Source organism: Esox lucius, chromosome 20, assembly GCF_011004845.1.
Source record: "Esox lucius isolate fEsoLuc1 chromosome 20, fEsoLuc1.pri, whole genome shotgun sequence".
NCBI lineage: Eukaryota > Metazoa > Chordata > Actinopteri > Esociformes > Esocidae > Esox > Esox lucius.
The window spans coordinates 18,046,581-18,073,951 of record NC_047588.1 but is presented as its reverse complement, the minus strand read 5'-3'; the positions used below and the strand labels follow the sequence as shown (position 1 = coordinate 18,073,951).

At 43.3% G+C, this 27,371-nt stretch overlaps 1 protein-coding gene across 2 annotated transcripts in view; it reads left to right on the top strand.

Annotated features, from left to right (window-relative positions):
- Nucleotides 1-556: 556 nt before the first annotated feature.
- The window catches only part of itga8 (integrin, alpha 8), a 57,507-nt gene continuing 30,692 nt past the window's right edge, over nucleotides 557-27,371 (top strand). The window contains exons 1-14 of one of the 2 annotated variants that reach the window (XM_034289075.1): nucleotides 557-953; nucleotides 1,069-1,285; nucleotides 1,629-1,771; nucleotides 3,748-3,848; nucleotides 5,762-5,885; nucleotides 8,502-8,563; nucleotides 10,067-10,112; nucleotides 14,309-14,434; nucleotides 14,518-14,562; nucleotides 17,314-17,357; nucleotides 18,702-18,758; nucleotides 18,887-18,939; nucleotides 19,619-19,824; nucleotides 23,951-24,148. In XM_034289075.1, the coding sequence (XP_034144966.1) occupies nucleotides 1,101-1,285; nucleotides 1,629-1,771; nucleotides 3,748-3,848; nucleotides 5,762-5,885; nucleotides 8,502-8,563; nucleotides 10,067-10,112; nucleotides 14,309-14,434; nucleotides 14,518-14,562; nucleotides 17,314-17,357; nucleotides 18,702-18,758; nucleotides 18,887-18,939; nucleotides 19,619-19,824; nucleotides 23,951-24,148 (1,390 nt within the window). In that variant the 5' untranslated portion in view covers nucleotides 557-953; nucleotides 1,069-1,100. Of the gene's footprint in view, nucleotides 1,286-1,628; nucleotides 1,772-3,747; nucleotides 3,849-5,761; nucleotides 5,886-8,501; nucleotides 8,564-10,066; nucleotides 10,113-14,308; nucleotides 14,435-14,517; nucleotides 14,563-17,313; nucleotides 17,358-18,701; nucleotides 18,759-18,886; nucleotides 18,940-19,618; nucleotides 19,825-23,950; nucleotides 24,149-27,371 lie in introns of both variants that reach the window. The other variant, XM_029115909.2, reaches the window with a different exon arrangement.

Below are 27,371 nucleotides of genomic sequence, written 5' to 3'. Positions count from 1 at the left end.
GTTAACAGAGGAACACTCTGACACCACACACACACAAAAACACATACCCAGACTTACAAACAAATTTCAAGCACATATACTGGAGGAATTATGTGGGCGTAGTGGAATGGTGTGCTTTGATAAGATTACACTTTAGATCTACAGGATGTATGCCAGCAAGCTGTCTAACCCACCCACCCACACACACACGCATGCACGCGCGCAAGCACCCACACACGCACACAGGCGCGCGCGCACACACACTCACACTCACACACACAATGCCTGGATCAGAATATATGTTAGTTCATTTATAACTTCACTTTCGAAGAGCATTTGTAGGACTGGGGTTTGGACCAATAGTTTGATGTGTTTCATGAAAACCCATCACACACAAGTGCGCATGCACGCACACACACGCTCGCTCACAATATTATAGGCTACGCTGTCTTCGGCTCCGTGTTTAACTTTAGATCTCACTCATAATTAAGCAAGATAATTACGGTAATTATTCTCTAACGGAAGGAAACGTGGCTCGTTAAACCTGCGCAATCAGAACAAACGTTTTAATAAAAGACCGCGAAAACCTAAGGTCTGTAATATTAGAATATCAGTATCACCACAATGAACTCGTGTTTGTGTGTGTGTGTGTGAGTTTTTTTATTATATTTATTGTTACAGGATCAAATCCACTCGCGGCGAGATTACATTTTCTTCCATAAAAGGATAGCCTGATGACGCGGCTCTTTGGCGCGCGTTCTGATTTGGTCTGAGCATCTGTAGGCTGTGGTGAAGGAGATGCAGGGGTCAATGTGTTGTGCAACCCGGGTGCACAGAGTAGATGCGCGCGGACGGACGCAGCGAAGGTCTGGCTGCGGGTTGCAAAATAGTTTGAAGTGTGTGTGAGTGAGAGAGTGAGTGAGTGAGTGAGTGAGTGAGAGCAGCAAAAACCCCGAACCCGGAGCAGTGTCTCGGTGCGTATGTCCTCTATTGAGATAGCAACGAGAGCTGGACACACGGAGGGACAAACTTGGATATATCACCTGGACTTAAAGCTCTGTCCATTTCTTTCCTTCGTAACGGATATAGCGGTGTGATAGGCTGCTGTTCTGGCTGCGGGGATGGTGTTTATGAGCGCGTACAGGATCGGTGCATGCTTGGGGATGTTGTGTCGCGTGCTGTCGGTCCTTTCTGTGGTCTCAGGGTTTAACTTGCATGGGGAGCGTCCAACTGTGTACCGGGGACCAGAGGGGAGCTACTTTGGTTACTCCGTGGACTTCTACCGACCGACCCCAGAAAGCAAAAAGTGAGTGATAACAGCTCAATACCTTTGTCGGGTTCTCATCAGACTCAGAACAGCGGGATGGGTTCACTCATGCAGACCAGGGTTTAGTATCTGGACTGAAATGGAGAACTCCATGAGCATGATTTCTGAGTCCAAAACTGGCTTTAATCTGTATCAGTTCCTTAGTTTAATGAGAGAAAATAGTTAGTAAAATTGCAAAAATATTAGTGTATTTCTTGTCACAATAATGCCTATTCTCCTGTATTGCAGAGGGTGTGTGTTTATGTGTGCATGTCTGTGTGCTTGTTAAAGCCACCACAAGATATGAGTTAACAATGATGTGATGTTTCTGTGTGTTTCTCAGGTTGAGTGTGTTGGTGGGAGCGCCCAAGGCCAACACATCCCAGCCAGGCATCATAGAGGGAGGAGCTGTCTATTATTGTCCCTTTACCTCAGACCCCACCAAGACAACCCACAGATGTACACAGATACCCTTCGATAACACCAGTGAGTTAGAGCATGCTGTGTGTGTGTGTGTGTGTGTGTGTGTGTGTTAGCGCCACTCCCACAAAGCTCATGAGAGTGAGTAAAAAGGGGTTAAGTCCTGCCCATGTGGTTAGCTTCAGGTTTCAGGAGCATAGCAGACCGTTAATATGTTTGTGTATGTGTGTATGTATGTGTGTATGTATGTGTGTATGTATGTGTGTGTGTTTCATTTCCATCTGTTGGAAGTGTCATTTCACCCATTACACTTCATGCATCCTGAAGATTTTGTGTGAGTTTATGTGTGAGTGTGTGTGAGTGTGTATGTGTCTGTGTGTGTGTGTGTGTTTGTGATGATCCATATGATCTTTATCAGTTGCAGGCAAAAGGCCATAGAAATAAAGCTTCCATAATTTTTGATGGGACAGCAGTGGTGACTGGAAGCATCTGTCTGATGTTCAAGAATTATTTATGTTCTGTTTCTGTCATGAAAAACATATTTCCTTTTGCACTAACTGGTCTATTCTGAAAGGGAATAAAATCTGTTTATTGAGGTGAATAAGTCCTTTACTGTCTGCCTGGATATCTTCTCTCCCTTCCCCCACGCTCTCTCTCTCTCTCTCTCTTTCTACACTCCTTTCCTTTCTTTTCTCCCTTCCCTTTCTTTTTCTCTCTTTCTACACCACTTTCCTCTCCCTTCTACTCCACCTTTCATTTCTCTTTCTTATCTCTCTTCCTTTCTCTCTCCAATCATCATTCCTCTTTTTCCCTTTTTTTGTCACTATTTTCCCCATCTCTCTCTCTCTCTCTCTCTCTATCACGCTTTCATTTATCCTGGGGGAGGGGTAAAGTGTAAGCGTGTGTGAAGCGGCCAGGGAGGGTTGGTGGGTAAACTGTGAGCACATGGGAATTCAGGTCACTCCGGAGAGGTTAGGGATGGGGAGGGGGTAGGATGGATGAGGGGGGGTGGGATGGATGAGGGGGTAGGATGGATGAGGGGGTAGGACGGGTGGGGATGTAGGAGAGTTGGTGGGGGGGGTGAGCGGGGGAGTAAGTCTGCTTTTTGTTAGATCTTCACAATCATCCCTGTCTGGATATGGTCTCTCAGACACACGCTGTGTTGTGTGATTGATGTGTGTCGGTAGAGTGTGTACAGCTAGAGTTACTGTAGCCTCATTAATTCAGATAAAACCCAGAGACACTAGACACAAACACATATGCAGATCATCTATGACAGTCTCATACACACAGACAGAGAGAGATACTGTGCAAGGCCTCAATCAAAAGGAAATGGAGAGTGTGATCGGAGACATGAAGCAGTAACATGCTTGATGGTGGGGTCAAATGGAAGACACCCACCAGCCTGTTTGGGTTATGAATAGTGTGCAGGTGTGTATGGCGTCATTCTTGTGACGTAGCATTACATAAGACACATGGGTTCACTCAAATTTCATAATTAGTTTATTTCTTTCTGACATTGTCCTTACTGTGTGTGTGTGTGTGCATACATTTGTGTTTTTATGTGTGTGCGTGTGTGTGTGTCCCTGTCTTTTTGGACTGTGTCTCTCTCTAAACAGCCCCAGCTGGCCTCCAAAAACAGGAAAGGATCTGGACTGGAGCAGACTAACCCCCCCTCCAAACAAACACACACACACACACACACACACACAATTACAAAGAGCCACAAACAGTCACAAAAAGTCACTAAGAGTCATAAACAGTCACACAATAACACAGTCACACAATAACACAGTCACACAATAACACAGTCACACAATCACACAGTCACATGGTCACACAGTCACACAATCACACAGTCACATGGTAACACAGTCACATGGTCACCCAGTCACATGGTCACACGGTCACACAGTCACATGGTTACTGGTGTATATTTCGTGTGACGTGTGGAACTAGACTTCTAGCTAAGGGTTAGAGCAGGATGACTGATGCTACAATAAAACTCGGTATAACTCTTTCTCTTCCCTCCATCTATCTAGATAACAGAATGATTAAAGTGAATGGCACCAGAGAGCCCCTGGAGTTCAAGTCCCACCAGTGGTTTGGTGCCTCAGTCAGAACTCACAAAGGCAAAGTGGTGGTGAGGAATACCTACACACTCACACAGTCATATATAGTGATCTGACTGCATCTAATACACACTCACACAGTCATATATAGTGTTCTGACTGCATCTAATACACACTCACACAATCATATATAGTGTTCTGACTGCATCTAATACACACTCACACAATCATATATAGTGATCTGACTGCATCTAATACACACTCACACAGTCATATATAGTGATCTGACTGCATCTAATACACACTCACACAATCATATATAGTGTTCTGACTGCATCTAATACACACTCACACAGTCATATATAGTGATCTGACTGCATCTAATACACACTCACACAGTCATATCTAGTGTTCTGACTGCATCTAATACACACTCACACAGTCATATATAGTGTTCTGACTGCATCTAATACACACTCACACAGTCATATACAGTTGTGCTCATAAGTTTGCATACCCTGGCAGAAATTATGACATTTTGGCATTAATTTTGAAAACATGACTGATCATGCAAAAACATATTTTATTTTTAGGATAGTGATTATATAAAGCCATTTATGATCACATAGTTGATCACATAGGCTCCTTTTTAAATCATAATGATAACAGAAATCACTGAAATGGCCCTGATCAAAAGTCTACATATCCTTAAATGTTTGGGCTTGATACAGACACACAAGGTGACACACACAGGTGAAAATGGCAATTAAAAGTGAATTTCCCACACGTGTGGCTTTTAAATTATGTGGATGCACTGAGCAGGCTAGATACTGAGCCATGGGGAGCAGAAAATAAATGTTAAAAGACCTGTGTAACAAGGTAATCTTATAAAGAAGGAAAAGGACATAAAAGCATATCAAAAGCCATGCAAATGCCAGTCAGTACTCTTCACTTAGAAGTGGAAAATTCGGGGATGTCTTGCTACCAAGCCAAGGTCAGGTAGATAGAAATATTTCAGCCAAAACTGCCTGAAGAATTGTTCGGGATACAAAGAAAACCCCACAGGTAACCTCAGGAGAAATACAGGCTGCTCTGGAAAAAGATGGTGTGGTGGTTTCAAGGAGCCCAATACGATGATACTTGAACAAAAATTAGCTGCATGGTCGAGTTGCCAGAAAGAAGCCTTTACTGCGCCAATGCCACAAAAAAGCCCAGTTACAATATGCCCGACAACACCTTGACACACCTCACAGCTTCTGGCACTCTGTAATTTGGAGTGGCGAGACCAAAATAGAGCTTTATTGTCACAACCATAAGTGCAATGTTTGGAGAGGGGTCAATAAGGCCTATAGTGAACAGAATACCATCCCCACTGTGAAGCATGGTGGTGGCTCACTGATGCTTTGGGGGTGTGTGAGCTCTAAAGTTACAGATAATCTTGTGCAAATTGGCAGACAGCTGCGCATGGTACGCTCTTGGACTTTCCAGCACGACAATGACCCTAAGCACAAAGCACAAGTTGACCCTCCAGTGGTTACACCAGAACAATTTGAAGGTTCTGGAGTGGCCATCACAGTCTCCAAACGTGCGGTTCATGCAAGACGACCAAAGACTTTGCATGACCTGGAGGTATTTTGCCAAGACGAATGGGCAGCTATACTACCTGCAAGAATTTGAGGCTTCATAGACAACTATTAAAATAGACTGCACGCTGTCATTGATGCTAAAGGGGGCAATACACAGTATTAAGAACTAAGGGTATGCAGACTTTTGAACATGTTTTGTTTTATGGTTGTGCCATTGTTATGACCTAAAGTTAAATATGAATCCCATAAGAAATAAAAGCAATGTGTTCTGCCTGCTCACTCATGTTTTCTTTAAAAACTTTACATATATTACCAATTCTCCAAGGGTATGCAAACTTTTGAGCACAACTGTATAGTCATATGCATGTGTGTGTGTGTGTGTGTGTATGTGTGTGTAGGCCTGTGCTCCTCTGTATCACTGGCGTACAGTGAAGGTGAACAGTGAGAAGGACCCGGTGGGAACTTGCTATGTCGCCGTGCAGAATTTCAGTGCATATGCAGAATACTCTCCATGTAGGACCAGTGAGTATCCCCCCCCCCCCCCACACACACACACACCATGGCAAAACACCAATGTCTGTTAGAATAAAGAGGCTAATCTGTTGTTGGAGGCCAATACACCAAAAGGATTCAGTCAGAACCATCAGCAGGATAAAAAGCTACTAGCTGGTCATCAGTAACCCATCAGCAAACGCACAGCTACACTAACTCATTGACACAGACACTCACAGAAACACAGAAACAAACACAGACATACAGACATACAGTGGGGCAAAAAAGTATTTAGTCAGCCACCATTGTGCAAGTTCTCCCACTTCAAAAGATGAGAGAGGCCTGTAATTTCCATCATAGGTACACTTCAACTATGAGAGACAAAATTAGGGAAAAAAATCCAGAAAATCACAATGTAGGATTATTTATGAATTTATTGGTAAATTATGGTGGAAAATAAGTATTTGGTCAATAACAAAAGTTAATCTCAATACTTTGTTATATACCCTTTGTTGGCAATGATAGAGGTCAAACATTTTATGTAAGTCTTCACACGGTTTTCACACACTGTTGCTGGTATTTTGGCCCATTCCTCCATGCAGATCTCCTCTAGAGTAGTGATGTTTTGGGGCTGTCGCTGGGGAACACAGACTTTCAACTTCCTCAAAAGATTTTCTAGGGGTTTGAGATCTGGTGACTGGCTAGGCCACTCCAGGACCTTGAAATGCTTCTTACGAATCCTTCGTTGCCTGGGCGGTGTGTTTGGGATCATTGTCATGCTGAAAGACCCAGCCACGTTTCATCTTCAATGCCCTTGCTGATGGAAGGAGGTTTTCACTGAAAATCTCACGATACATGGCCCCATTCATTCTTTCCTTTACACGGATCAGTCGTCCTGGTCCCTTTGCAGAAAAACAGCCCCAAAGCATGATGTTTCCACCCCCATGCTTCACAGTAGGTATGGTGTTCTTTGGATGCAACTCAGCATTCTTTTTCCTCCAAACACGAAGAGTTGAGTTTTTACCAAAAAGTTCTATTTTGATTTCATCTGACCATATGACATTCTCCCAATCCTCTTCTGGACCATCCAAATGCTCTCTAGCAAACCTCAGACGGCTTAAGCAGGGGGACACGTCTGGCACTGCAGGATTTGAGTCCCTGACGGCGTAGTGTGTTACTGATGGTAGCCTTTGTTACTTTTGTCCCAGCTTTTTGCACGTCATTCACTTGGTCCCCCCGTGTGGTTTATGGGATTTTTGCTCACCGTTCTTGTGATCATTTTGACCCCACGGGGTGAGATCTTGCGTGGAGCCCCAGATCGAGGGAGATTATCAGTGGTCTTGTATGTCTTCCATTTTCTTATAATTGCTCCCACAGTTGATTTCTTCACACCAAGCTGCTTACCTATTGCAGATTCAGTCTTCCCAGCCTGGTGCAGGTCTACAATTTTGTTTCTGGTGTCCTTTGACAGCTCTTTGGTCTTGGCCATAGTGGAGTTTGGAGTGTGACTGTTTGAGGTTGTGGACAGGTGTCTTTTATACTGATAACAAGTTCAAACAGGTGCCATTAATACAGGTAATGAGTGGAGGACAGAGGAGCCTCTTAAAGAAGAAGTTACAGGTCTTTGAGATCCAGAAATCTTGCTTGTTTGTAGGTGACCAAATACTTATTTTACAGAGGAATCTACCAATAAATTCATTAAAAATCCTCCAGTGTGATTTCCTGGATTTTGTTTCTCATTTTGTCTCTCATAGTTGAAGTGTACCTATGATGAAAATTACTCTCATCTTTTTAAGTGGGAAAACTTGCACAATTGGTGGCTGACTAAATACTTTTTTGCCCCACTGTAGAAACACAGACACACACACAAACACACAATGACAAAGGGACACACACACGCACACACACAAAAAATATGCAATGCTTTGATAATTGTCTGAAGGTTATTCAGTGCTTTGGTCTGTCACTGAGATTAGACATCAACATCAAAGTCCTTCAAATTGAGATCAATTTGATGATCCCCAAGTGGGTTGGACACACAGTGCTACTGTACAACACAACACAGTAGAACATGTACACACACACACACACACACACACATACACTCTGTGTAATGTATCCTAGTGTGTTTCAACTTTTCTGTCTTTGAGCTAATTTAGATTAATGGCCATCATGGATACACACTCTGTGTTTTGAATGAATGCGCTTCTGTGTGTGTGTGCGTGCGTCTGTGAGTGTATGTGTGTGTGTGTGTGTGTGCGTCTGTGTGTGTATGTGTCTGTGGGTGTGCGTCTGTGAGTGTATGTGTCTGTGTGTGTGTGTGTGTGTGTGTGCGTCTGTGAGTGTATGTGTGTGTGTGTTTGTGTGTGTGCGTCTGTGAGTGTATGTGTCTGTGTGTGTGTTTTGTGTCACGACTCATTTAACCTTTCCTTGGAGTGCCTCAGGAACACTGGGAACGATTCACTATAAGACAGATTTATTGCTATATATACAGTGTATACACACATCACTTTTACCGGGTGCTAAAAATTCTGCACTCTGATTTCTTCCACAAGAAGGTTGGGTGTATGGAGTAGTGAAAATGCAAAGTTAGAGATTGTGAGATAACGTTGACCCCATGATGTGATCAATGACTGTGTTAATCAGATGATCCAGACCCAGAAGGACAGGGATTCTGCCAAGCCGGCTTCAGCGTGGACTTCACCAAGGTAACAACCATCCCCACAAGCCACAGTCATGACTGTCCTATACAGAGATTGTCCCTACAGTCTTTCTAATAGATGTCTCTGTCAACATATTCACAGACTTGTTGACAGAGTGTGGGCATGTGTGGACCAAAATGCACAAAAATTACTTGGCATTACATATGAAGCGTGAAACATGGTGAACATATATTTTAAAACGCTTTTGTAGGCTTATGGGGTAGGTTTAAGGTTTGGGTTACGGTTTAGTTTAGGGTTTGAGTTTCAGGAAAAGACAACTACATGGTATTACAGGGACACGGCAACGATGCTGTAAAGAGGCTGCAGGTGAAAACCCGGGGGATTAACATAACTTAAAGACAGACTGAATCAAAGGAACAAAACAGGAGCTTAAATAGCGGGTAAGGGTGCAGGCTGGGTTGTAGGTTGGGGTGCAGGTTGGGGTGCAGGTTGGGGTGCTGGTTGGGATGCAGGTAAGGGTGCTTGTTGGGGTGCAGGTTGGGGTGCCGGCTGGGGTGCAGGGTGGGATGCAGGTAAGGGTGCAGGCTGGGGTCGGCGGGCGGTCAATAACACTTTAGACAGAAGTACATATAGCACAGCTCGTGAATCTATTCTCTCTGTGGCCTTCCATCTACTAATAGCCGCCCGCGTTACAGGCAAGTGCGGAGGGGTAGTGCTGGCCCTCCCAGCTACGACTCAGACCTTCCATCCACTAGCCGCGCTTGTCTTACGCGCATTCTCCCGCCGTGCGCTCTCCAGGGTCCTGAACCTCTGAGGCCACTACACCCTCGCTCAACGGTAGGACAACAACTGTCCATCCGGAGCTACGTGGAATGGGTTTCCATGGCTGAGCCGCTACATTCAAGACAGCAGGCAAAATGCCAAACGTTGGCTGGAGTGCTGTAAAGCTCGCCACCATTGGACTCTAGAGCAAAGGAAAAACTTTCTCTGGAGTGACAAATCACCCTTCACCATCTGGCTAACGCTATCTGCTCGAATGCATAATACCAACTGTAATTTGTAGAGGAAGAGGGATAATGGTCTTGGGATTTTCATGGTTTGGGCTAGGCCCCTTAGTTGCATTCAAAGGAAACAGCACACAGTGACATTCTAGATAATTCTGTGCTTCCAACTTTGTGGCAACAGGGGAGGGCCCTTTCCTGTTTCACCATTATAATTCTTCCGTGCACAAAGTGAGGACCATACAGAAATGCTTTGTTATTTCTGTCAGGGCTCTCAGTTTCACATTCGCTCTGCATCACTGCCTGTCCTCACTAATGCTCTTATGACTGAATGAAAGCAAATCCCTGCAGCAATGTACCAGCATCTAGTGGAAGGACCTTAGAGAGAAAATAGAAAGACACAACTAACTGTCAAAGTGCAGAGAGCCAGGGAAATGCACCTTTGTTTTGAGGGCTAATTTCTTTCTCACACTTCAGCACACACACACATTATTTCATCGATGTTTTATGCATGGATGTCCTGATCAACTGACCCTTTTTTCCTCAGGATGGGACATTAGTGGTGGGTGGACCTGGAAGTTTCTACTGGCAAGGTGACAATCACTGTACCCATGTGTGTGTGTGTGTGTGTGTGTGTGTGTGCTAAAGTTTGAAAGAGTTCACATGAACATGACCCTCTATGTTTAAAACTAAGTTGTGTGGCTGTGTCTGAGTGGATGCATTTGTCATGCCCTTGTCCCCCGCCTGGTTTTGACTTTGCAGTAGAGACCGATGTACTTTTCAGACCCAGAACACTGCTACAGTAAAGTGTTGATAGCGGAAAATGGAAACCTTTCTTAGAACTTAACAAGCTTCAGTCAATACCGAAACCACCTTTTCCAAACTCTTCACACAGTCTGCATTTCTAACATGCATCTTGGCCAAAAAGTAAACCCCACCTCCAAAACTCACTAAAAACTGTACTAAAGTATATAGAACAAGAATGAATCAGAAATGCAGCGATTGGGATATCCTTTATTCTATATTTTTGCATATAGTAAATTATACTTTTGAAAAATAAACAAACAAAAAAACAATTCCCAAAATTCCAGGGCTGCAATAATAACAAACAAACATCAACATGTATAGTATAATCACTAGCCTCGCTGTGCTATATGGGGCAATGAGTGGTTTGTGTAACAACAAACCATCATTGGACGGTGCTGCACACATTGTGATGTTAGCTCCTCTCTGGCCTGGGACATCCACAGTGGCTCTCTGACCAATCACATTCCTTCCCCACGGTGTGTTTTTGCCAGGTTGAATCCAGCTCCATCCACAAAGATGAATTTATGTGCAGTTTGCCTGGCTTCCATCTCCATTACTCTCTAAAAAACTATAAATCCACACTTTTACAGTACTTTACATTATGCATAGATGTGTATATACCCTGTTTGGTTATTGAACAGACATCTTACCTGGATATATTGATGCTGGAGTTCTTTCACACGTTCCACCATTTCTCTCAAAGGGTACAGTGTACAACACTTGGGTACGTTTTCAGCTGAAACTGCAATCAGCTGTGTTTGGAATGGTTAAATATTCTGCTAACAATATTTTTCAATCTGGTTACGGCAGAAATGCGCAACAGTTGCTATAATTCTGTTTTTAATATGTTTTTCACAGTTTTGAAAAAACATGTGCTGGGAATATATTGTTTTGCAGTTGGTGGAGTATGAGAAAAGAGTTCATGGATTTTGGAGAATGTGTTCATTGAATGCATTTTGTGTGGCAATGAAAAATGATTCACAGTGTGTTTCACATACACTTCTGTTTTGCAGACCGTGTGAAGAGTTTTGACAATGTGACTCTTTGATTGCTAACAATTGATCGATTGTTAGCAATCGTGAAAAACTGTAAAAAATAAATAGAAAGTGGGGCATCAGAAAGCACCTATACTGTTTCAGACAAGACGATTCTGCACTGGAATAGATTGCTCGTCATGTCTCTCTGACAGAGAAGGTATATGAAAGCCATAGGGTGACCTTACAAATATACAACTATGCTGTAACCGATGCGCTTTTAAAGTGCCACAGTCCATGTGTCTGAAAAGGGTACAAGAGCAGCCGCTCCATGCCTTCTGTGTTCAATCCTGTCATCACAGAAAAAAAGAGCGAGTGAGAGAGAGACAGTCAGAGATGAATGCAGATGGGTTTAGCATCACGATCAAGGCACATTCCTGATCCAGACCAGGTTTAATATGAGAGGAAGCTCTGCTTCAGTTCATTTCTTTCCTGATGTTCTGTTGGATTCCAGGAAAAGACAGACTAGGAAAACCTAGCATGAATTCCCCTCTCGCTCCCTCTCTTTTTCTTCCTCAGTCCCTTACTCTCTCTTTCTTCAGGAAGTGAGTGTAGGAGTCGGGGTTCAGTTGTAATGAGCTGATCAGAGGGTAATGGGGTGTGGAGGAACTCCTCTCCCCATGATAATAAGAGTGTGTGTTGGAGGGCAGACACCTGCTTCACGTTTGACAGGGGACCTTGAAGTTTAAATGTGTGTGTGGGTTGGGGTGGATTCCTCCTGTCTCTCCTGTCCTGATGTCTCCACACTTATCTTCATTCAGAGGGCATTAGCACAGGTGCGTGTGTGTGAATGCGTATATGAGATTATAGTGTTACTAATACAGGATAGTAAAGCATGGCCTCTATCCTTTGCTCACAGTCACTACCCTTAAGCTAACCTGTGTGCTTTATGGCCCCAGTCACTTCATTTATTTAATACTGAGGGAGGACAAGGATGTGATTTTAAAGTGAAGCCTGCCTACAGTGTCTTCATGTGCAGAGGGTTAGAAAGAGCTGGGTAAGAGGGTTACAGGACAGCAGACAGATAGACACTTTCATTTTATGAATTATTATTATTATGTTGTACTAATCCTTAGTTGAAGGACGTTTATAAAGTCTGGCCCCTGGTGTGTTTGCGTTGTTGCCCTAAGTTTGGCAGGGTTTCCTGGTGTTTAAACACTTCCTTAAGATGTTTATAAAAGCTCTTTCAGCAGAGAGTTTATGGACTCTAATATACTGCTATTATTGCAGGCGTTTATATGCTTGGAAGTCTTTTATATACAGCTTATCAGACCATCTAAAGGAATCTCTCTTATTAACAGTAATAAGTCTGCAGAGAGTCTGTGATTAGGGACAGGAGCTGTGTCTGTGATTAGGGCCAGGAGCTGTGTCTGTGATTAGGGTCAGGAGCTGTGTCTGTGATTAGGGTCAGGAGCTGTGTCTGTGATTAGGGTTAGGAGCTGTATCTGTAATTAGGGTCAAGAGCTGTGTCTGTGATTAGGGTTAGGAGCTGTGTCTGTGATTAGGGTCAGGAGCTGTGTCTGATTAGGGTTAGGAGCTGTGTCTGTGATTAGGGTCAGAAGCTGCGTCTGTGATTAGGGTTAGGAGCTGTGTCTGTGATAAGGGTTAGGTGCTGTGTCTTTGATGAGGGTCAGGAGCTGTGTCTGTGATTAGGGTTAGGAGCTGTGTCTGTGATTAGGGTTAGGAGCTGTGTCTGATTAGGGTTAGGAGCTGTGTCTTTGATTAGGGTTAGGAGCTGCATCTGTGATTAGGGTTAGGAGCTGTGTCTGTGATAAGGGTTAGCTGCTGTGTCTTTGATTAGGGTTAGGAGCTGCATCTGTGATTAGGGTCAGGAGCTGTGTCTGATTAGGGTTAGGGGCTGTGTCTGTGATTAGGGTTAGGGGCTGTGTCTGTGATTAGGGTCAGAAGCTGCGTCTGTGATTAGGGTTAGGAGCTGTGTCTGTGATAAGGGTTAGGAGCTGTGTCTGTGATTAGGGTTAGGAGCTGTGTCTTTGATTAGGGTTAGGAGCTGCATCTGTGATTAGGGTTAGGAGCTGTGTCTGTGATAAGGGTTAGCTGCTGTGTCTTTGATTAGGGTTAGGAGCTGCATCTGTGATTAGGGTCAGGAGCTGTGTCTGATTAGGGTTAGGAGCTGTGTCTGTGATTAGGGTCAGAAGCTGCGTCTGTGATTAGGGTTAGGAGCTGTGTCTGTGATAAGGGTTAGCTGCTGTGTCTTTGATCAGGTTAGGAGCTGTGTCTGTTATTAGGGGTAGGAGCTGGCTCTGTGATTGGCTGTTGGAGCTGTGTCTGTGATTAGGACCTGGGTCTGTGATTGGCTGCCGGAGCTGTGTCTGTGATTAGGGTTAGGAGCTGTGTCTGTTATTAGGGGTAGGAGCTGTGTCTGTGATCCGGTGTAGGATCTGGCTCTGTGATTGGCTGTTGGAGCTGTGTCTGTGATTAGGAGCTGGGTCTGTGATTGGCTGCCGGAACTGTGTCTATGATTAGGGTTAGGAGCTGTGTCTGTTATTAGGGGTAGGAGCTGTGTCTGTGATTAGGTTTAGGAGCTGTGTCTGTTATTCGGGGTAGGAGCTGTGTCTGTGATCGGGTTAGGGTCCACTTCTTTTGTGGGAGTTAGGGTCAGTGAGTATGAGAGACAGGAGTAAGAAGGAAGGAGACAGTAGAGATTTCTCTGTCACTAGTCACCACATTAAGGAGGATTGATGTGAGGTTGGGGGCAGCTGGAGATAAAGCAGTAGGCCCATGTCTGTCTGACCTTCCTCTCCTCAGTATTTGCTGCAACAGCAGTGAGATGGAGAGGGAAAGAGAGGGTTGTGTTTGTTATCCCTGTCGTCTTTTAACAAGGTGTTTCAGAGTTGCTTTGGGAAGATGGGTAGTTATTGACCTCTATTGGGTTTGGTATTGGATGGGCTTACTGTCCATTGGTTTTTCTGACCTCTGTCTCCCTGTAGGTCAGGTGATGACAGCCGGCGTAGCAGATATACTGAACGGTTATTCACTGAAGGCCGTTCTCAGGCGAGTCCCTGGAGAGAAACACACACACGCTGCTGCTGATACACATGACGACAGCTATCTAGGTAAAACACCCACACGCAAGCACATGTACACACAAAGACCACACAACCACACTTAGTAAAGTCACACTCTTACTTGTCTGCAGGTTACTCTGTAGCCGTGGGGGAATTTACTGGAGATTCGGAACAAGGTAGGAGATAATATTTTACAGTAACAACATGTCATCTGTATCTGTTTGTTCATTATTTGCTGTATTTCAAGTACTACAAACTGCACTACAAACCAAGAATGTACCAAAATATGAAACACTACATGTCCTGTCTCAAAATAAATCTTACATTTTTATTGTATTTCAACCAGAAAACTGGACTGTATGTAGAACTTTACATTTAAATGAAATTAGTTATTTTTTAATGGTCTGTCCAAAAATAGGCACTAGGGAGCTTCAAATTTTAAGCCTTTCCATTTAGGAGAGACAGGAGCATTGGATGCCGCTGACTAGAAGCCACTGGTAGCATGTGGCTGTCTTATCTCCTTTATCAAGAAAGTGTTTGAAATATTTTCAATGAGTTAAGTACAGTTTACAAAAAAGTTTGGACAGTGTGTAAAATGGAAATAAAAACAGAATGTAATGATGTGCAAATCACTTAAACCTTATTTTTAATAAAAAATAGTACAAAGACAACATATTAAATGTAGAAACTATGAAATGTTACAGTTTTTTGAAAAATAAATGCTTACTTTGAATTTGATGCTAGCAACATGTTTCAAAAAAGATGGTACAGGATAAACAAAAGACCGGAAAGGTTGTGCTAAAATAAATATGGTGGAACATCTCACAACTAATTAGGTGAAATGGCTACAGATCAGTAACATGACTTGGTATAAAAAGTGCATCCCAGAGGGGATGAGTCTTACAGAAGTGAAATAGTGCAACAATTTAAGAATAATGTTTTTCAGTGTGACATTGCAAAGAGTTTGGGGATCTCATAATCTACAGTACATAATATTGTTAAAAGAGTCATTGAAAACATTTGGCGCATTATGAAATGAAAAATACAACAAAGGACACCCCGAACTGTTGAGCAGCTGAAATCCTACAAGCAAGAATGGGACAACATTTCACTTTCAAAATACAGCAGTTGGTCTCCTCCGTTCCCAAAAGCTTACAGAGTGTCGTTAAAAGAAGAGGTGATGCAACACAGTGGAAAAATACTTGCCCATGTCTCAACTTTTTTTGAAACTTGTTGCTGGCATCAAATTCAAAATGGGCATTTATTTTTCCACAAACTTTATACATCATTGCATTCTGTTTTTATTTGCATTTTACGCAGTATCCCAACTTTTTTTATAAACAGGGTTGTAGATTTTTCCCTTTTCTGTGTTTCAAACCGGGTGCCAGCTTTTGACACTGCAATGTACATGTGTCCTCTCTTGCCATGTACTGAACATGTTAGACATGAGTCTTTTGCCTTTTCTGATCAACCACTCTTTGTGTTGGACCACCATCATTCATGCTAAACCGCAGACTGAGACAGCAGAGGAGGAGACAAGTACAACCATTTTGACTTCCTGGCAATAAGCTGAATGAAGTGACCCATCTTATTTTGGACCTCTCCAAGAAAACTTTCAAAAGAAACAACAGTCATATCAAGGAAAACGACTAGCGTTACCAGTAATTGTAAGAGGGGTGAAGGTTGATCCTTGTGTAAACATTACGATAAACATTCGTCTTTTATCGAATTTAGTTATATTATTTTATTATTGTCAATTGGTAATTGTGAGCCTATCTTGTTGTAGAAGGTTGTAATATGGCTGTCTACTGGTTACGGGTGTCATCTTTGAAGAGCTGTCTGGGTCGGCTTAGTGGTCTGTTCCGGAACATGGCTTTCGGGGTTAGGGGTGTGTGGGGGGGTTGTCTTTTTTCTCTCTCTGGGTGGGATACTTAGATCATCACCACATTTAGACATTCCCACCCCACCCCCTTTCTTTCTATGGCTTTTTTTTTTATATACTTAACATAAACCGGATTTCTTGAAATGTATAGAATCAAAAAAACTGTGGACCAGTTTTTTCATCTTCTTAATAGTTTTCATCTGGCAATTTCACTGTCATTTACATTTTGGAGCATTTGTTGTTGCTGTAATTGGAGCATCTTGCAATGCAACTCTTTTTTTTTGCTGTGGGTGTGGTTAATGCATCGAGCTGGTTAGAGCATTAATGGTTGCTGGATCGATAAGTTGTTTTGTGTCTGAGCAAGCCAGTTAACCCTAATTGTTCCCTGGTGCTTACTGCAAACTAAAATGTGTTCACTGTCAACTTAGTAGAGAGAGTGAAAACACAACTCCTTGATGCTCCAGTGTTGAGGGAAAAGACTTCCAATATCTAGAAGATAGCAAGGCCCGAAGAAATGGGGGGTTGTGGATCGTAATCTGTCTTATGCCGTTCCAGACAGACAAGCAGTCATTACTCAAAAACTGTTTTTCTAGCCAGACTTATGTTTGGCTAACCCAAGTCCTGATTAGCACTTTTTCTTGGCCTCCCTACAGAGGGACGCCTCTTTTTCCCAGCGGAGACCTGGGCGTCTTCACCCTGTCGACTCTGAGGTTCAATCCTGTGACGTTTCGGTCACTGGTCAGATGTCCTTTAGAACTGTTAGCATGGTCCAGGATTTGATTATGTCTTGTTGGACATTTTACCAGTTACTTGTGTCTGACTAGGACTGGTTTAAGGCTTATGTGGTTAAAATGACCTGTGATGGTCAATATGGTATCTCAGCTTTAGTCATCTGATCAGTCAGTATCTATTGCGCTGTGGACACACAGGCTTCTGGACACACAGGCTAGAGAGACAGGCAGAGAGGCAGGATCAGAAAGACAGTTGAGCAGACAGTGTAATTAATTTCCGTAATATAATTCAATGTTTCTCCTATCCTTTCCAGAGGTGATAGCTGGGGTTCCGAGAGGGGCACAGAACTTTGGATATGTGAGTACAAAATAACATACACACGCACACAGGAAATGTAAATTAAGTTTGGAATTATGGATGTGTTTCTAATGTCACATTCCATCCCTAGTTGCCATCGCTTAGCAACTCCTGCATCTCTGTGTAACTCATACCAATGTCTTATCAGTGTGTGTGTATATGTGTGCTTCATGAAGAGTGTGTCCCCTGGGCTGTCTCCTTAATGACACACAACTTCCACTCCATGAGAGCTGACCCTGCCTGACCCGCTTCTTTGCGTCACACTCATGACCCTCGACCCCTAACACACAGCTCATTGCCTACACACTCGCACAGACGCTCTTACAAGCCCAATGACAGGCACTGAAACACACAGTGGAGATTTATTCAGAGCCGACCTCTTCACCAGTAAAGCCTATGTGGCTGGTAACAACAGGCTGGGGTGCCGGTAGCTCTGTCAGTTGGGGTTAGTGGGCGTTAAGGGTTAGGCCCATTGGGCCTGATGAGAAGCCTGGGTCTGGAGTGGCTGTCAGCCCACGTTAGGCGTCTTATACATGGGGAGACAGCTAGCCTGAAGCCCGAGAGAGAGAAGTTGGTGGGAGTCCATGGAATTAAGTGTCTGCACATGTCTTTCCCTCTGCCTGGCCCACTCTGTGCACCGCTCTTCCTCTGTCCCTCTGTCTGACCCTCTGTCTGTCCCTCTGTCTGTCCCTCTGTCTGTCCCTCTGTCTGTCCATCCTTATGTATGTTGTTCGACCTGTATGTATGTCTGTTCTTCTGTCTGTCCTTCTTCATGTTCACCAGTCTGTCCTTCTTCATGTTCACCAGTCTGTCTGTCTTTATTTTCACCAGTCTGTCCTTCTTCATGTTCACCTCTCTGTCTGTCTGTCTTGATGGTCACCTGTTTGTTCATTGTCTTTTTTGTTTCTCAGTACTTGTTGTTTTTTTGTGTGTGCTTATCTGTCATACTTTATGAGTGTATTCGCACATATGTTTGACTGTCTGTGTGTGTGTGTCTGTGTCTGTGTGTGTGTGTGTGTGTGCATGTGTAGCCCCTGGCTGTCTCCATGTGGTTGTTATTTTAGGTCTTATAAAGGAATTCTCAGCCCTTCTGTCTCCCCCACGACCGGGGTTAGGGAAATGGAGGCTACGGAGGTTAGGCAGAGGTTTGGGCACAGAGAAGGGGGAGGAGGGGGAGGGGGTAAGACAGGGAGGATGATGGGGGGTTTGGGGGGAGATAGATGGAAGGGGGGCCCAGCAGAGTGAAAGAGTTTGGGCTAAACAATTCATTTTCTTTCTTCAGTTTGGTTTCTATGCTTTTACTAGTTGTGTGCGTTTCATGTTTGTGTGACTCTTCTGTTTCAGGTAGCTATGATAAACTCCACTAATCTCACATTCATCATGAATTTCACGGGAGAGCAGGTCAGTAGCACACTGGAGCACACAGCAATGTCCCACACACACACACACACACACACACAGCTCAGTATTCATCTTTTACTCACTACTCTACATCCCAACAATGTAAATTTGGTGTAATGTTTTGCTAGATGGCTTCCTACTTTGGCTATTCTGTGGCTGTTACTGATCTCAACGGGGATGGGTGAGTGTTCTTTCGTTCTATCTTTATTTCTGTCCGCCTGTGTCTGCCTCTTTCCTTATCACGCTACACCACTCTGCTCTGCCCCTCTCTGCCTTCTCCCCTACTTCCTGTCTCTGTCCTCCTCACATCCTATCCCCACAATATATACCAGGATCTATCAAACGTGTTTAGTCTGAGCCAAGAATGAAGTGTTGAGAGGGGGAGTGGAAAAGAGAGAGAAGAAGGAGTGAAGAGGCAGAGAGGAGGGAGGAAGTGTTCCAGCTGTAACTGGCTCTCTGTTTCTGTCTGTAGAACACACTCCGGTCTCTCTGCTGGTGTGTGTGTGACAGTACATATGGGGAACTGAAGTCCCCACAAACAAATTAGTGACCACAAAGGGTTTTGGTTGATCCCCCCAAAAAGGTTATTTTCAGGTTATTTAACACTTACAATTGGGGATTGTGTTAGAATCTGGGGACTTTTTAGATGTGGGCATCACAAGTTAGGTTCAGGGTTAGGCATGAGGGCTAGGTTTAGTGTGTACAAAGTGATTAGGTTACTGTGGTTAGGGTTAGGTAAAGTTTAGGACAAGGGTTACAAGTATGGTTAGGTTTACGCTTAGAGGAACATGGCGAATCAGTTTCCTGTTGCCCACAAATATCAAGGGTGTGTTTGTGTGGTCATGTTTGTTTTGTCCCAGGTTTGATGATGTCCTCGTTGGAGCTCCTCTGTACATGGAGAGGGAGACAGAGAGTAAACCCAGGGAAGTGGGACGTGTGTACCTGTACCTCCAGCACTTCCCGCTCACCTTCTCAGACCCCCTTCTCCTGACTGGAACACACACTTTTGGACGGTTCGGCACTGCCATTGCCCCGCTAGGAGACCTCAATCAGGACGGGTACAATGGTATGCTGTGTTTGTGTGTCTTTTCTTTCCAGTCTTTCTTTAAGTAGAGTTCCCTGTGTGTTGGGACTGAAGCAGATTATTGTGGACGTTTCCTGTTCATCTCTGACTGTTTGTTCTCAGAAAGCGGATATCCTATCAGCAGCTCTGATGTGCGAAGCCGATGGGTTTTCAGCCAATCAGGAAGGGCAGTGTTAGAATGTGTTCTTGTGAACTTCCCTCTTCCTGTGATGATGAGAAGATTTTAAGAGTGTGTATATATATATATGTATATATATATATGTGTGTGTGTGTGTATCAGAGAGAGAGAGAGAGAGGCTATTTTTATCTCCAGATGTCTAGGGAGTTATGAGCATCTGGAAGTTTCTGTCCCAGTGCCCAAATTTCGTTCCTCCTCACATTGTGTTTGTTTTATAAACAGACACACACACACAAACTTGAACTGGAATTGATGAATATGCCTCTGGCAACAATTTCTCTTAATTATTTATGTATGTGTTTGGATATGTGTTTTAGTGTCACTTTCCCCGCCACCATTATTATCAAATCTAGATTCATTCTGCTGAATCCATATCTCCTGCATCACTGTGAATTCACAGAGTAATTCAGGTCATCTTCTCTATTAAATATTACAGTCAAGTAATCCCCCCGAAACACATGGAAGTCCACACACAGGCGCTCATGCGCACACACGCATGTTGAGGGAACTCTGAGGAGTTTGACCTTAGGTTGGTTCATTGACTAGGGTGTGCCTGGGTTAGACTGCTAATGTGGAGGAGATGATCACACACAGGACAGATCAGTAGAGAAACTCCATTAGTCTCAGGAAACTGCAGCTCTAGTCAAGCCAGAATGGACCTTGATTGCAACCAGACCGATGTCTGGTCCAGAATGGACAGTGAAGTCTGAGGTTCCACTGAGATACGTTGAACCAAAATGGACAGTGAAATCTTGGGTTTGATTGAGACGCTTTGATGTTTTCTATCAGACACATGGCTCTGTCTGTCTTTGTATGTCTCTGTCATTGTCTGTCTGTCTTTGTATTTCTCTGGTATTGTCTGTCTTTGTATGTCCCTGTCTGTCTGTCTTTGTATGTCTCTGTCATTGTCTGTCTGTCTGTCTGTCTTTGCATGTCTCTGTCACTGTCTGTCTGTCTGTCTGTCTTTGTATGTCTCTGTCATTCTCTGTCTGTCTGTCTGTCTTTGCATGTCTCTGTCACTGTCTGTCTGTCTGTCTGTCTTTGCATGTCTCTGTCACTGTCTGTCGGTCTGTCTTTGTATGTCTCTGTCATTCTCTGTCTGTCTGTCTGTCTTTGTATGTCTCTGTCATTGTCTGTCAGTCTCTGTCGATCTCTGTCATTCTGTCTCTGTTTCTGTTACTCAGTCGTTGTCTCTCTGTCTATGTCTGTCTGTCTGTCTGTCTTTGCATGTCTCTGTCTATGTATGTCTGTCTATGTGTGTGTGGTTATCTCAGATGATCTCCTTCATCATCATAGTGCTGTGTACCCATGACAACGCTCTGTTTGTAGTTTTCAGCGCCATTTTCCCCAACTAAGGACAGGATCCTTGTGGGGAGTAGCGCTTTGAGGGTGTGTGTGTGTGTCTGTGTGTGTGTGTGCGTGTGTGTGTATGTGTGTGTCTGTGTGTGTGTGTGTGTGTGTGTGATTAGAACAGAGCCTAGCCCATACTAATCACTTACAGACCCATGTCCCCCTCCATGTCAAAGGGTGGGATTAACACCTGTCATTCACTGATGAGGTGTTGATATGTGTTGCTCAGTATCACAGGAATCCCATTGCTTTGTCTAGTTTAGCAAGGTTTGTCTGACTTTTACGACATTAATTCAGAACTTGCTTTTAAACTTATGTTTGTTTTCTCCAATATTTTTATTATACATTCCATGATGCCAGAAAATTCATGGATTAAATTGTATTGAGTTGTAGGTTCTCTGCTTCAGAAATGTTCAGTCGAGTGAGTTAGATTTTCTGCGTTCCTGTGTGTGTTTTTCAGTGTACAGTATTTGTGTATGTGTATATGTGGATATATAGTACCAGTCAATAATTTGGACACACCTACTCTTTTCCACCTTGTACAATAATATTGAAGACATAAAAACTGTGAAATGACACATAAGGAATAATTTAGTAACCAAAAAGTGTTAAACATTTATATTTAAATTCTTCAAAGTAGCCACCCTTTGCCTTGATGACAGTTTTGGCATTCTCCAAACCAGCTTCATGAAGTAGTCACCTGGAATGCTTTTCCAACAGTCTTGATGGAGTTCCTACATATTCTAAGCACTTGTTGTCTGCTTTTCCTTCACTCTGCGGTCCAACTCATCCCAAAGCATCTCATTTGTGTTGAGGTTGGGTGATTGTGGATCATCTGATGCAGCACCATCACTGTCCTTCTTGGTCAAATTGCCCTTAAACCGCCTGGAGGTGTGTTTTGGGGTCATTGTGTTGTTGAAAATCAAATGATTGTCACACTAAGTGCAAACCAGGTGGTGTGTCGCTGCAGAATGCTGTGGTAGCCATGTGGGTTGATTGTGTTTTTAATTCAAAATAAATCACACATCATGTCACCATCAAAGCACCTCTCACCATCACACCTCCTCCTCTGTGCTTTATGGTGGGAACCACACGCGGAGTTCATCCATTTAACCACTCTGTGTCTTACAAAGACATGGCAGTTGGAGCCAAAAATCTAAAATGACTACTTAATAGACCAAAGGACAGATTTGTACCAGTCTAATGTCCATTTCTTGTGTTTCTTGTCCCAAGCAAGTCTCTACTTCCTGTTGGTGTCACTCAGTTGTGGTTTCTTCACTGCAATTCTACCATAAGGGCTTGATTCATGCAGTGTCGTCTGAACAGCTGATGTCAACATTTTGTCTGTTATTTGAGCTGCAATCTGTGGTGCAGTTAATTCCCTATTTCTGAGGCTGGTAACTCTAATGAACTTATCCTCTACAGCAGAGGTAACTCTGGGTCTTCCTTTCCCCCGTAGTGGGCCCCATGAGACCCAGTTTCATCATAGCGCCTGATGGTTTTTGCACTTGAAGAAACTTTGAAAGTTCTTAAAATGTTTCGTATTGGCTGACCTTCTTGTCTTAAAGTAATGACGGACTGTTGTTTGTCTTGGCTCATTGAGTCTTGGCTTTGTTTTGTGTATGCAGAGGGTGACAGGGTAGAGATATTGTCACCCTCTGCATGCCCGCCGTAATACATTAAGAAGGAAAGAAATCCCACAACTTAACTTTTGACAAGGCACTGGTCACATTTCAGGGAAGGCAGAACGCGTGGAGCAGAGCGTACATGGAAACTTTATTATTTCCACTCTCAACTGATTACAAAATAATAAAGATGAGCCATAGCCATGAACGGAGGCACACAGCAAAATAATTTACCACCAAACAGTAGGCAAACCAGGGTAACTTAAATAGGATCTCCAATCAGAGGCAATAGGTAGTAGCTGCCTCTGTTTTGGGGATGCTTGAACAGAAGTGCACATAGAGATGCCTAGAGACACCCCAGCCAGGACCTGACAGCACTCCTGTTAACTGAAATATTTTACCGGTGAGCTCATGAAGCTGGTTGAGAAAATGCAAAGTGTGCAAATTTGTCATCAAGGCAAAGAGTTGCTGCTTTGAAGAATCCACAAAATGACTTTTCTTTGGTTGCTACATTTCCCAGTTTTGATGTCTTCACTACTAGTATACAATGTAGAACATAATAAAACTAAAGAATTACCCTTGAATGATTAGGTGTGTCCAAACTATGACTGGTACTGTTTGTGTATACAATATGTCTGTCTGTGTATGTGGGTGTACACGTTTCTGTACATGTGTGTACGTACAGCTTCGGAAAGAGTTAAGAGACCACTGCACCTTTTTCTTTCCTTTCCAAAAAAGTTGAAAAGGAAGGTTTAGAGTGAGGAACAGAAGCGTTCAATTTGCAGTGGTCTCTTAATTTTAACCCTTCAGTTCCTCACTCAAAACCTTCCTTCTCAACTTTTTTGGAAAGGAAAGAAAGAGGTGCAGTGGTCTCTTAATTTTTTCCGGAGCTGTATGTACACAGAAGCATGCGTGTGTGTTGCCTGCCCTCTCAATCTCTGTTTCTTTCTGTTAGATGTAGCAGTTGGTTGTCCATTTGGTGGGGAGGACCGGCGTGGCCTGGTGTTGATCTACAATGGCCAGAAAGACCTGCTGTCTCAGGGCCTAACTGTCAGCCAGGAGCTCCATGGTGCCTGGGCCTCCAGTAGTGGCCTGTCTGGCTATGGCTTCACCCTGAGGGGGGACAGAGACCTGGACAACAACCACTACCCTGGTACACTCCCCCACACCTTCAGTATTTTCTACCGATTATTCAGTTTCACTTTTGTCTTCCCCCTCTCCTCTTCTGGTGAAGTCTTTACTCAGAGCAAGAAGGGGTGGAGGGGTTTTAGAGCGGCTGCCATGACTATTCTCTGATGACTCCTCGTTCCTACCTCCTGAAGGATGGAAAGGGAGTCTGGCAGAGTGTGGACAGGCATTCATTGGGTCTGCTCTCAGTGAACTAAAATATCTCAGTGTTTAGTCTGTTTGCCAGATATTTCAACATGGTCTTGTAGTCCCACCAAGGACAACATTCTTTAGAGGTCTATTGTCATGTGGCTCTTGTTACTTTTGAAAGCTTAATCTTTTGGGATTTCATGGCACAGATGAATTTAGCACACTACAGTGATCTGAACAGGTTGTGGCTAAGTGTTTATACAGAATGTAGTTGTTCATTCAGAGGTAGAGGTAGTTTCTGTGTGTACGTGTTTAGTCAGTAGTGTCACTTTATATGTGTTCAGTCAGAGGTAGTGTTTGTGTTCAGTCAGTAGTTTTTGTATTTATGTTTTCAGCCAGCGGTAGTATGTGTATTTATTTGTTCAGTTAACAGTGTTTGTACTTGTTCAGTCAGTAGTGTTTGTATTTACTGTACTGTGCAAATGTCGTAGGCACCTGAAAGTCAAACTAAAGCCATTTATTTGGGTAGTGTTTGTTTGTAAAAAATATATGAACATATTTTATAACCCTCTTTCCAAAGTTGGGACGCTGAGTAAAATGCATAGAAAAACAGAATGCGATTGCATGAGTGCAAATCATTTTATATTCAATAGAAAATACTACCAAGACAACATATCAAATGTTGAAACTGAGAAATGTTATTGTTTCTTGGAAAATACATGATCACTTTGATTTTGATGCCAGCAACACGTTTCAAAAAAAGCTGGGACAGGGGCATCAAAAGACTGGAAACGTTGTGTAATGCTAAAAAACTAAAAACAAATTAGGTCAATTGGCCACAGTTCAGTAACATGATTGGGTATTAAAAGATCATTCCAGAGAGGATGGGTCTGTCAGAAGTGAGGATGGGGAGGGGTTCACCCTCTGTGAAAGACTGTGCGGGGCAAATAGTTCCACAGTTGAAGAATAACAACATAAAATTACAACGAGTTTGGGGATCTCATCATCTATAGTACACAATATAATTAAAAGATTCAGAGAATCTGTAGTTATCTCTGTGAGCAAGGAACAAGGGCCAAAACTAATATTGGATGACGGTGATCTTCGGCCCTCAGGTGTCACTGCTTTGAAAACCGACACGATTCTGTAGTGGACTGCATCACTGCATGAACACCACTGACTGTGAACACAGTACGTCGCAGCATCCACAAATGCAAGTTAAAACTCCACCATGCAAAGAAGAAAACAGATATAAACAAGATCCAGAAACACTGCAGACTTCTCTGGGCCCGAGCTCCTTTAAGATGGACTGAGGAAAAGTGGAAAACTGTCATGTGGTCTGACAAATCAAAATTTGAGATTAATTTCGAGAATCATGGACGCTGTGTCCTCCGGGCTACACAGGAAGGGAAAATAGGCTTGTTATCAGCACACAGTGCAAAAGCTAGCAACTGTGATGGTGCACAAGGCATGGGTGACTTCTGTGAAGGCACCATTAATGCTTGAACAATATATACAGGTATTGGAGCAACACATTCCGCCATCAAGATGACGTCTTTTTCAGGGAAGGCCTTGCTTATTTCTGCAGGACAATGCCAAACCACATTCTGCATGTATTACAACAGCATGGCTCAGTAGTAAAAGAGTCAGGGTGCTAAACTGGCTTGCCTGAAGTCCAGACATGTCCCCTAATGAAAACATTTGGCGCATTATGAAATGACAAATACAGTGAAGGAGACCTGTTGAGAAGCTGCAATCCTACATCAAGCAAGAATGGGACAACATTCCACTTTCAAAACTACAGTCATTTTCTCCTCAGTTCCCAAATGCTTAGTGTATTGTTAAAAGAAGAGGTGATGCAACACAGTGGTAAAGATGCCCTGTCCCAAAGTTTTTGAAACATGTTGCTGGCATCATGTTGTCTTTGTAAGTTTTTCAATTAAATATAGGGATTAATGATTTGCACCTCATTGCATTCTGTTTTTATTTGCATTTTATGCAGCATCCCAACTTTTTTGGAAACAGAGTTGTATAAATAAACTCTTACTACCCAAATAAATGGCTTTAGTTTGACTTTCAGAACACATACAGACCTTTGCACAGTACTATATGTATTCAGTTAGAGGTAGGTGTAATTCATTCATTTACTTCAGGCCATAGGCTTTATGAAAGTTGACCAAAGGAACAGGATTTGTGTTTTCTCAGTTTGGAGTCATTCTATAGGCCGAATAGTTCAGCATTTGTGCTTTTATAGACAAAGCAGAAATGTTGGAATTATTGTTTTCATTTTCTTTGCTTTTCTTCTTTTCTTCTTTCTGTAACAATAACATACCTCCTCTGATCTCTCTCTATCCCACAAACAGGAAATCTGTGTCTTTGTTATAAAAACACCCCACACACATGCGCACACACGCACCACATGACTTGTGATTAGCTGTTTCACTGGCCCCTGAGTGTGTTGAGTGTGTGTGTGTTGAGCTACAGACGGACATACAAGCATGCATTACACACTCGTGCTCGTTAGAGCTCAGGCTTTCTAAAGCCCTCTGGGAGAACTCTGGTAAAGGAAGTACAAGCGTAGTTCCCGGGTGGCATAGACATTACACACACCCACGCACACACACGCACGCACACACATACACACACACACACACACATGGTCTGTCGTTAATAGGGTAGTAAAGTCACGCTGTTCAAAGGACTCTCAGATGTTTAATCATGAGCCTGCTGGGCGTCTCTGTGCCGTTTTACAGGATGTGTTTCTGTGCGTATATACTGTGTGTGTGTGTAAGGTATGTCTTTCTAAATGGGTTTTAGAATCCCATATCCCATGTATCTGTTTTACTGTCAGCTCTGTACATTCAAGATTCTCCTAGATAGAGACACAGAGAAAGGGAGGGACCAGAGAGATAGATGACTGCTCCCAATGGATACTGTCTTCAAAACTATTTCCTTGTGCTATCTGGGTATCAAACCGTTCTTTCTTTAAAGTGTTAGGCAGGCTCTCAGAGGCATCACAAATCTGTCTGTCAGCAAGGTTACTCATCAGCTTCTTGGAA